Source organism: Chaetodon trifascialis, chromosome 1, assembly GCF_039877785.1.
Source record: "Chaetodon trifascialis isolate fChaTrf1 chromosome 1, fChaTrf1.hap1, whole genome shotgun sequence".
NCBI lineage: Eukaryota > Metazoa > Chordata > Actinopteri > Chaetodontiformes > Chaetodontidae > Chaetodon > Chaetodon trifascialis.
Window position 1 is genome coordinate 16,135,140 of NC_092056.1, and position 11,386 is coordinate 16,146,525.

Sequence of the window (11,386 nt, forward strand, 5' to 3'; positions counted from 1 at the left end):
ACAGAATAGATGATTATACAGTTTATTCAGAGGCTCAAATCCTTCAGAATTCCCCCATAAACTGAAAGTTAGACTACTTCAACATGGATCTAATTTTTCTCTTGGTTTGGCCGACATTGTCATTTGTCAGGAAAATCCCACATAATCATAACATTCATTATCATGGAGCATTAAACAAAAATGAATGACCTAATGAAGCATAGCATAAATCAGTTTGTTGTTCTAGATTTTACAAGACAGCAATCCAATAAATTAGGTTGACTGTTTGTGTTTATGTTTATATTAAAACTTCCTCCTCAATGTATCACCCCAAATTAGGTCCTTTATTTCTGAAAACTCACTTTCTTACAATTATATAAATTTTTGCGAACATATATTTCTAAATGTAAAACACTAGTTCACAGATGCACTCCTACTCAACTCAAGAGAAGCTGGTTCCACATGGTTGATGTCACATGGTATGTAACATAAATGACTATTTTATGTATCTTAAATAATAATAAAATGCATTTAACATGACAAATGAAAAGCATATAAACCTTCAAGCTTCAGTTATTTTACATTATTTACGTCGAGGTCATTAATAAACTACGTGAGGCTTGTTTCTGTTGCTGCACATTTATCTCCATTGTTAACAATTTGCTTGATTTTAGCTTGAAATAATAAATAATGAAACTCCAATGAATGGACGCCTTTAAAGGACGCCCCGCCCCTTCAATGACACGCATGCGCAGCGGTGTTCCGTGTCACGTGATGCGTGTTTCCGCTCTTTGGCAGCAGCTTCAGTCCGGTGAGTGTCTGTTCGGTGTTTTTAGGGTTTTTGTGTCTCTCTTCTCGACAGAGAGCTCCTCAGACTGTCCACTGGGACGGAGACATTTCTCTGAAAGCCTCGAGTCAGCTCAGTGTGTCAGAAAATCCTGTCTTCGCGGGTTTTACGAGACACAGCTCGGCCATTAGCTCTGCGCAGTAGAAAGCGTCTCATTCAGCTTCATTTGGAGACAAACTTTTTGTGTTACACAGTTTGTTTTCCACAAACAGCCTTTATAACTGTCCTTTACACTGTCCAAAACACGCAGCTACATTCAGGCTGTTTTCCGTCACACAGCTGTAAAGTTCATTATTTAACACCACACAACATCACATTTACCTCATTTTGGAAACCAATATTTTACTTTTACTTTTTTACTGTACTACATTGATTTGTTAACATCAGCCACTAGTTATGCCTCCTTTGCAGATTAAGATTGTTAAATCAAACCATAAATCAAGTAATTGAGTTTGATGTATTATTATGGCTTGAGCAACTTGATAATACATGAAGTAGCTGCAGTTCGCGTGCACACTAACACTAATTATAGCCAAAGGGATATAATAAACATTATTCTGAAACAGGCCTTTCTGTATAGTGAGTACTTGTGGTATATTTTGAAAATATAGTGATTTACTTTTCCTTCAGTAAAATTTGGAATGCAGGACTTTTACTTCTAACATATTTTTTATTTTTTACTCTGTGATATTGTAACTCCACCTCTACTTAAGTTAGGCAGTAATTCAGGGGGTGATAATCAGTGCTATCATCTGTATGAATGATGAAAAGTCTGTTGGCGTTTTGGAAAATTGTAGTAATTTGTTTAATCTTGTGAGTGAATGGAGCAAACACTTCAATTGAATCACTAATTAATACCACTAATTACTAATGCTAATTGTTTATATTAACTGCCTTGGCGAAACATTTTCATAGAATAAGGATAAGTCCCCACATGTACCCAGAGTGTCATCTGCTAATTGGTAATTTTGTACAAACCACAGTTAAAAACACCAAAAGGTTTTATTTTACAATAAAACGAGATGAAGAAATCTGTGAGATGCTCGAACCTGCAGCTCTCATAAATCATACTGCTTGGCATCACTTTGTTGTAGGATTGTTATTGTTTGTAAACAATTCAGCTGTTCTCGATGTAAACTAGCAAGAAAAGCTGTTTGATGTTGCTGTTTAAATATAAAAATGTATTTGACAAATGACTTTAAACCATTAATCGATTAAATTTAACTTTTCAATTAGTTGTCTGTCGACTAACAGCAGTTGTACATATTTTAACCTGCTAGTTTTACCGTTGCTGCTAAGAATGTAACTAATGCTAAGCTGCTGTTCATTTCTTAGTTTGTTTTTTAATTTAAGCTTGAATTAACTACAGCTGCAGCTACAGATACAGCTAAAATCTTATAGATGCTTAATCTGAAAGAATCACTGAGGACATGCCCTAATTTCCAGTTAAAACAGAATAATTACACACAAAAATCAAGAGACAACAAACAACAGAACTCAGTACAGTCACAGTACAGTCAGTAGTTTATTTGAACAGTAGCTGAACTATTCACAAACAGCCCAGAGCAGATGACTTTCATACACGTAAGTGCTTAACGGTATGATTTATGAGGATTGATTGATGAATGTGCTGCCATTAGCTGTAAGCCACATATTTCCATTCATCACTGAGTCACTGCAGACTAATCAAGAAATGACCCAGAAATACATTCTCCTGCCCTGTGGTATAATCTAAATCATGTGCACATGAGCAGAGGATTAGCTCAGGGGTTAATTTGATTCTGACTGTAAATTTTATTTGTGTCATGAATTAGAAATTATTCAATGACTATGTGAATTGTTAAAGCTTAGTCTTAGCGCACCATGATGGCCTGGTGAAAGGTTGCAGACTGTGCTGCTGCTTGGCCATTCTGTGGTAAACAAACACAGCATTACAGCGTTGTGAAACCACATATCGCCACATTTGGTGATTTTTAAATCTTTTGATTTTGAGTAGTTGACCATTTAGAGATATGTGGTTTTCACACAACAGCAACAAAATCTTCAATTGAACTTGGACCCTCATCCTGTGAAGATGTTAAGCAGTGATGCAGGAAACCTCTTGATGTTCTGAGTGGATAACGTCCTGGCCTGGTGAGATAATCACCAGTATTTACAGTCTGCAGTGTTGCCTGAGGGGCATCACATCACAATGAGTCGACATCAGTAATTCAACACCGCTCATGCGTGTGGAGAAAAATGAAGGGTTGCAGAGCTTGGCTTCAGTTCAATTCACTGTGAAATGTCCTGTTTGCAGATTTTTTAAAGATTGACTCTACCTGTGCCATGTTAGCAGGTCTTGTAAACACCGAGCGGTCTGGTGGATTACATCAATGTAGAAACTGGACGATTTCTTTGTGTTTTTTTAATTGGGACATTTCTAACTTCTCTTGTTGCTTTACTACAACAGGTGTAAAGGATGAACTCGGGCAATGGAACCAGGAGGAAAGTCAGCAAGCTGCAGCATTTCAACAACATGGTGGCTTTTGACCCTGGAACACAGACTGAGATTCAGGGTATTTTTAGTAAAGTCAGGACCTATGTGAAACCCTCCAATGGGGATTGGTGCATCCCTGACCCAAACGTTGCTCTCAGACACTCTGCAGAAGAGCACTGTCAGCTGCAGGCCCTAAAGGCATCACTGAACGCAGTGAAGAACCAGCTCAGTGATAAGAACGTCCAGATCTGGCATCAGCACACCAACTCCACCAATCGAGCCGGGAAGGTGATTGCTGCCGTGCGCTCTGCTGCCAATGCGGAGATCTGCACTCAGGCCTGGTGCAAGTTCTTTGAGATCCTGGGAACCTTTAATCTTCTTCCAGAGGAGGCACTTCAGAATGGAGAGCTGAACACAGTCCACTTGTGTGAAGCTCCAGGGGCCTTTATAACCGCTTTGAACCACTACATCAAAACCAGCGAGTCCACACGCTACTGTGATTGGAGCTGGGCCGCAAACACGCTCAACCCGTACCATGAGGCTAACGGAGGGAGCACAACAATCGCAGATGATCGGTTAATTGCTAACACACTGCCTTGGTGGTTTTTTGGCTCAGATAACACAGGAAACATCATGATCCAGAAGCATTTGCTGGAGCTGCAGGCATTTGTGGCAAACATGCGTCGAGTTGATTTGGTGACGGCAGATGGTAGTTTTGACTGTCAGGAGAAGCCAGATGAGCAGGAGGCGCTGGTGGCATCCCTGCATTACTGCGAGGTCACAGCTGCACTGCTGCTCCTCAGCCCCGGTGGCTCCTTTGTACTGAAAATGTTCACCCTGTATGAGCACTCCTCCATCTGCTTACTCTACCTGCTGAACTGCTGCTTCAACTCTGTCAGTGTCTTCAAACCTGCCACCAGCAAAGCCGGAAACTCTGAGGTTTATGTTGTGTGCCTGAACTATGACGGCAAGGAAGCTGTGAGGCCTCTGCTGTCAAAGCTGATCCGTAACTATGGACCCCATCTGGCTGACCGAGAGGCACTTTTCCCCAACTCTCTCGTCCCAGAGTCATTCCGGAAACAGCATGAAGAGGTGTGCTTGTACTTCCATGCACTGCAGGTGGAGACGATCACAGAAAACCTGCGACTGTTTGAAGGAATGAGCACAGAGCAGAGGCAGCGGCTCGACTACATCAGGGACTGTACGGCTCAGGAATACCTGCAGCGCTTCCAGGTAGGATGTCTGTACACCATGAGCCTGTCATTCATTCATGTGGTAGAGCTTTCGATCATATCACATGTCACTTAGTGGCCACAGTAGCTGCTCGAAATACTATTAAATTGAAAGTTTGAATTGTGAATTTGCTGTGTATCAGAGATTTCATTGCCAATACTTTATCATTATTATCCTTGAATGGAAATTCTGGTTCCTGTTGCTGGTTTTTGTTGATGTTATCAGACTCTCTCAGGTCCACTCAGGCCTGAAAACACATCAAAGAGTACCTTTTTTGCTGCCGTCTCTGGTTCAGAGCTTCAAGCCTCTGTCTCTTCTGACCACAGCCAGCATCACTGATGGGTGTGGTTGGATGTGTTCCTGTAACCACACCCAGCAATGATGTAATGGGGTCCTGGAGTCCACCTGCTGTTCACTGCGGCAAGGGAACAATAAGAACTTGAATTTCACACTGTGTAATTTCTTTTTTTTTATCTCTCAGTGTTAGCCACAATCGTCGTCATGCAGTCGGTATGAATGAATATTAATTAGGGCAGTTTCCCTGACTATTTAAAGGAAAGCATGGGCGTTACCTGAAGCTCACAAAGGTGCACCACTTTTTGAGTTATTTATAAAGTTAAACGGTGTTGGAGGTGTGTGTGCACTGTGTTATAAATTAGAATATGTTTGTGAGTGTATGAATGTTTGAGTGCATTTGAAATACAACATTGGTTTGAGAGAATAAACAATTGAAGTTGATGAAATGTCTCTGTCATAGGTGAGCTTTCTTCCCCGGAGTCGATGGATCTCTCGCAACACGGTGAGTCCCGCCTGCTGCAGCGTCTCAGCGGGTCGACCTCTGGGACAGAAGAAGCAAACAGGCTCCTTCAATGAGCGGAGGGAATTGCAGACCCTGAGCTGGAGGGAGCGCATTGAGAGGGGTTGCCATGCTGCCTGGATACAGAGACACTGCACTGAGACCAGTGGGACCAGCTGCGTGCTGGGAGGACCCCTGTCCAAGTGTCATGTGGATTCATGGTACGTTATTGTCGGGGCTGCACTGCCTGCAGTGAGAAACTCTGCGTTCTGTGAAGGAGGATTGTTAAACCACTTGAATGAAGCCCTGATGGACTCAGCAGTAGACTGGACACATGTCCCTCCCTGTCACTCTTGCCATGTGGTTTGCACGGCCTCCATCTTCTCTGATGTTGCAGGTCTTTGTGAATTCACAGCAGACAGTGACGGGAACAAAAACAAGAGGCGGTGCCTGGTGTTTGGCAGCCGCTCAGCGTGGGGTGTTGTTGAAAGCCAGCTCGGGGATTTAGCCTTAACATTTTCTGCCGAGCCTTCACTTCCTCAAAGAGGCTGCATCATGCTGCACGACGGGGAGCCGCTGTACCAGCAGCAGCTCTTAGGTTGTGTTGTGTTTTCCCTGCAGACCCTGAGCTCTGGGGATGCCCTGCTGCTGCCTGTGTTTTCTGCCCTCACCCGTGTCACGGCAGCTGTTGTGCTCTGCCTGCATGTGTGTTTTCGCTCGGTCACATTCAGGTGTCCGCCCCCCTCAGGCATCGTCGGCACAGTTCTGGTGTGTGTCGGCTTCTGCCCTGAAGCTGCTGCACAGATACTCCCTGTTCTTACCGATGCCCATAACTGCATGGGTCAGTTCACAGGAGAGAAGGACTCGGGTAAAAATCTGTCGTCTGGGAGTGACAGACAGGTGCTGCAGTTTGTTCCTATGGAGGAAATGCTCACTGGAGGACTGACTGAGTTCCTGTGGACCATGAACTCTGAAATCATCCAGCAGAAGCTGCATCTGCTCGTGCAGTCGTAGTGCAGTTTAGTGAGCTGTGACTCTGTGGTGCACACTGCCGCTTCAGAAGCTGTGTCATTATGTTACAGTATATTTTATTCTTTCTGAATCAGCAGACTGTTCAACCACATGACCTTCTAGCAGGTCGTCACTGAATCATTTTTGTCTGCTGACATTAATGGTACTAAAGTGATTTAGCGTTGCACTCCTGTAACAGTGTCAGACTCACAATGAACAATTATAGAGAGAGTCAATGCAACAGAACCACACATATCTTTCCCTTTCCTTGCCAAAACCTGTCACCTGCATTACCCGCAATGCAAACGTTTGCAGTTTGATCTGAGATTCAGGTGTTTTATGCTAATAGTGGCTAATGTAGCTGCGAGCCACTCGCCTCAAGCAGAGAGGGCTATAGAGGTCTCACTTCTTTTTCACTCCACAACACCAGATATTTTTTATTTTCAAACTTGTAGTCTTCAGTTGACTAAAGTCAAATTCATCAGACTTCTTGGAGCTCCCTCTGGACACCCCACAGCCTTTATACCTTTTTTTCAAATGTGCAGTAGTACTCCTCTGCGCCTGTAAACAGACTAATGTCTATTCGACGGAGTCTAATGATGATGCTCCACAGCAGATGTATTAAGTTAAATGCCCTATTCTACTCATTTCACTGTGTTTTCAAGGCTTTTATTCATTCAGGATCCTCCAGTTGGTGTAACGATGTATTAGACACATTATCTACTTGGTACTTCTGGGACTGTAATGACGACAGGATTTTGAAGGATGGTGTCAATTTTAAAGGACATTTGGACGCTAACTTTTAGATTAGCATACTCCTGGAAATTGTAATCTGAATTTAGACTGCAAAGCAACCATAGAAAACAAGAGTCAAATATATGTAGAGCCAATGAGAGCCTGACTGTTATATTGACACGGCCCATTTTAGCTTATCACAGATATTTAGGCATTAGCATATATGTTGGCTGATAAGAATTTAAAAAATCCAATAACAATATGTTGTTATAGTTATTAGGCCTAAAATATGTGGTGAGTGAGGAGTGCCAAAGTGTTCATATTAAATACATGAATAAACATTGTTTTCATAATAACAGAATTTTATACGATCTTGTCCATAATGGACATTTTTATTTTCAGAATACCCTTGATCACAAGTCTGCTTTCATTTCATGATAGCATTTTACAAAATAACATGTAATTCATGTCAGTTTTCATTTCATAATGTCACTTCCACCCTCGACGGACCCTCACTTTTCAGCCAATCATGTGCCTCCTGCCTCTTTATTTAGCAAGCTCAGCTCCAGCTACCAGCTTTAGCTGGGTAGCATCTGTTAGCTAGAGCAACAACATTGTCTAATTCTGAAGCAACAGTCGATCATCTTGCTGCTGTATGTAATCAAAGTACACAGACACAAGAAAAAACATCTTTCCTTTATTTAACTAGGCTGCACATGCTGCCGACCTAGCTGGTTGATGAACTAGCAGGGTTGTGAGCTTTTCTTATTAGACAGTGTTAAGAGCAGCAGCTCTTATAAACACAGCATCTTGTAATAAAGTGTGTATAATAAAAAAAGATATACAGTAATATTCAGTTGTTATGAAAATGAAAATGATTTTACATTTATTTTTTTACGCAATTTATTCATGTGTTAATTTCCTTTTTTATTTTTATATTGAACACTTTAAATTTGATTGCTGAGAAATTTGATGTTTTAGAGTAGAAAAATTAACTCTCCAGTGCCCTCAAACGGTTTCATGCTGGCACAGTTTCTGTAGTACGTATCATATACGCTAAGAAATCTCTGATAAGCCAAAATCAGCCATGCTGATGTATCAGTTGGGATCTCATGCAGATGTGCAACCTGTGATGTTAAGACAGACGCCTTCATTTCACCAGTTATGCCTCAGAAAGATCTTCATCATTATTTCTTTTCTGACAAGAAGAAAGTGTGCTACATACAATACTTCTGCGAACCTGCAGGCCAGAGCAGCACTGACGACATGAACTTGCAGTGCATGAAAATGCAAATTACTTTCAGTACTTGATCAGCAGAACTCATCTGTGACTAAACTCACTGAGGATTTTAGCGAGGCTGAATAAACAACAGTCCAACCCTCAGCACCAAACCTCCTGTCAGTCACAGATGGTTTGTGTTGAAATCCACATCATAAGACCCTGGAGTTTTGTCCTGAAGTGCCTGTTGTGTTTTACAACACATAATTTCTTTTTGATTTTTGTCTTTTTGCTATCATGCAACTTACTGTGAAGCAATTTGTTTCTCTATTTTGTGTCCAGTGAGAAAAACTTAATATCCACACATGGAAGGACAGCCTGCTTGCACTAAAATGTTTTACACTGCATGAGCTGTTCAACGAGGGAGCTGCTGAGGAAAGAGACATACGCATGAAATAGTATATTGGCTTCAATAAAGATGCTGCATTTGTTTTGTTTTGTTTTGTTTTTTTGTTTGATTTTGCTTTACAATATCTTTAATGTGGAGTATATTTTCTTACATTCTAACAAATATATTAAAAACGTGCACTGACAAATGACATGAAGTCTTCTGTTTTGTGTTGAAAGGTCTCTACATATAATGACCCTGTGAAAACGAGGAAAACTGCACAACAGACATCTTCAGATACTGTTTAAGAAATAAAACTGAGGCTCCCACTTGCTCGCAGTCCTGTCAGGCTGTAATGCTCATCACACAGAGACGGATGAAAACTGGAGTGACAGCTTTGCTATTCTTAGATCCTCAGCCAATACACATCTCGTGCAGGTACACGGGAGAAAACTTCTGATACTTTTTTAAGCAATTCCTATTCTATCCACTAGTGGGGCAAAAATTTATCTCCTGACCTGACGGTTGCACCGGAGGAGAGATTTATCTTCTGTACAACCATCATCTGAGGACATTTCTCACTTTGTCAGGCTCAGCTCTAATTAGACTAAACCAGCAGTTCCCAAACTGACTGGAGAGAGTGAGCGCTTAAGATAAATGTTTTTACTCGAATGAAACCCGAATGACTGACTGGTGCTTTCAGGCATGCTGATTGGTGAAGCCTTTATGCTCCTTTATGTAAGCATGTGCAAGTGTGAGAATTCAGATACATAATAAGATTCATTTGTCACAGTTCAAACAGGTTTGAACAGATTTTTTGTGGGTTTTTATAGAGTTTTAGGATGAGCTAAATACTGTAGTGAGAAGTGTGGAGCCTGTATGGTGTTTGGCACTGCAGATATACAGTACGCTGGCACAGCCTGATATCATATTTGTTATACATATGGTGATAATTGTTCAGTCTGACTCTGAATTGAGTCGCTACTCCAGAGCTCGCCAGGGATTACGGCACAAGAAAATTATATTCTGCGTATCTGTAAATGTCAGATAACTGTTGTACCTGTCTTGTGTGATATACCTGTCTGTCTTCATGCGTGTCTCCCACCGCAGTCATATCTCAGCTGCTTCACTTTGTGTAATACAGGTGGATGTGATGAGCCATTTTGATTACCTCAGCACAGATGAACAAGGAGAAGAAGCTGGAGTTTGTGGAGGCATTGTCCACACAGAATCTCCTGCAGCACGACTTCAGCTGCAGCACTTGCTGATGAAAAACTGACCAGATGTTGGGTGTGAATATGGAAATGATCCTGCCTGCAGTAGGTTTACGTTGAAGTCAGAGGCAACACTTTGTTTGTGTGAAGCAACACAACTAACCAGGAGATCATAGTAATCCCAACAAAAATCCAAAACTGATAAAAATTAAGTCATTACGCAGCCCACTATTGTTATTTTTCAGTTAATGGGAAAATTGCTTTTCATGCTTTTCAATAGCAGCACATACTTTGGTTTTAAGGCAGGATGGCAACACTTCTGCATTTCCAGTCAAAATATGAAAAGAGAGTCTATGTAACACGCAAACTTCCACTTTGGTCGACCAAACGAGAGACAAATCTCTGATCAGTTCGTTATCAGTTTGGCTGTCATCCTCTGTCTTCAGCTCATTGTCTTTCTCGCTCTGGGCCTCTCCTGATATAGACTAGTATTTTGAGTCAACCCTTAACAAAAACACCCTTATACAAAACTAAAAGTTACTGATTGGGTTTCCATTCATCGGTTTAAAGCCACTGCAGTTTCTGCTTTTGTGATATTGTGGATTACCGATTAAAACTGGATCACAGAACAAATCAGCAAGTCATCTTCCTCTAATCTCTCTCCCTGTTTGCCTGACTCCAGTGACACCAAAATTATCAAATCAGACAGATTCACATAAACTGATGATTTAGGACATTTTGTCCCTCATTCTTTACATGCAAAAATGGAAGAGAAATCAGATAAATGTTATGTACGTGTACATTTACTGTCTCTTCAAAATGTCAGCAAAGAAATGGTGAGGTTTGGTTAAAAAAAAAAAAAAGCTGTGTGTGTGTGTGTGTGTGTGTGTGTGTGTGTGTGTGTGTGTGTGTGTGTGTGTGAGAGAGAGAGAGAGAGACAGAGAGAGAGAGAGAGTGTGTGTGTGATTGAGTCCAGTGATTGGGTTGTTTTGTGTGCCAGGAATTTAATCTGTCCTCAGTGCAATATTCTTACTCTGTCACCACTCTGTCCTTTCCAAATACTGTAAGTACACACACACACACACACACACACACACACACACACTAGCAAACCAATATTCGTATCTCTGCAGTTGATGCTGACTACAGTCCAATCTGTGTGGATGAAGTGATCAGACGGTGAACTTCTGAACTGTGTGCTGAACTCACATTGAATGCATTCAAGGTGGAAACAAAACAGCCCTCTGGAGTTAATTGAATTGTTTCATTGAAAGGTTTCTGACCTACAACACTGTTCAATTATTGAGGATATCATGTACGTGTGCACAAAGTATGAAATAAAAAATATATTGTGTCACAATACAGAATATTTTAATATATGTGGTGATGAAATGTTAGTTGTATCTGTATCCGCTGACATAAAGGAAACACAGTATTAGAGTCCTTATCAAAGCTGTTCAGATGGTAAAAATTGAGAAAAGAAAGCCA

At 41.2% G+C, this 11,386-nt stretch overlaps 1 protein-coding gene across 1 annotated transcript; it reads left to right on the plus strand.

Moving 5' to 3' along the window:
* Positions 1-745: 745 nt before the first annotated feature.
* On the plus strand, positions 746-8,894 carry cmtr2 (cap methyltransferase 2). Its single transcript, XM_070967099.1, has 3 exons — positions 746-790; positions 3,276-4,535; positions 5,293-8,894. Exons 2-3 carry the CDS (start codon positions 3,285-3,287, stop codon positions 6,343-6,345), a joined length of 2,304 nt encoding a protein of 767 aa, XP_070823200.1. The 5' UTR covers positions 746-790; positions 3,276-3,284; the 3' UTR covers positions 6,346-8,894.
* Positions 8,895-11,386: the final 2,492 nt, after the last annotated feature.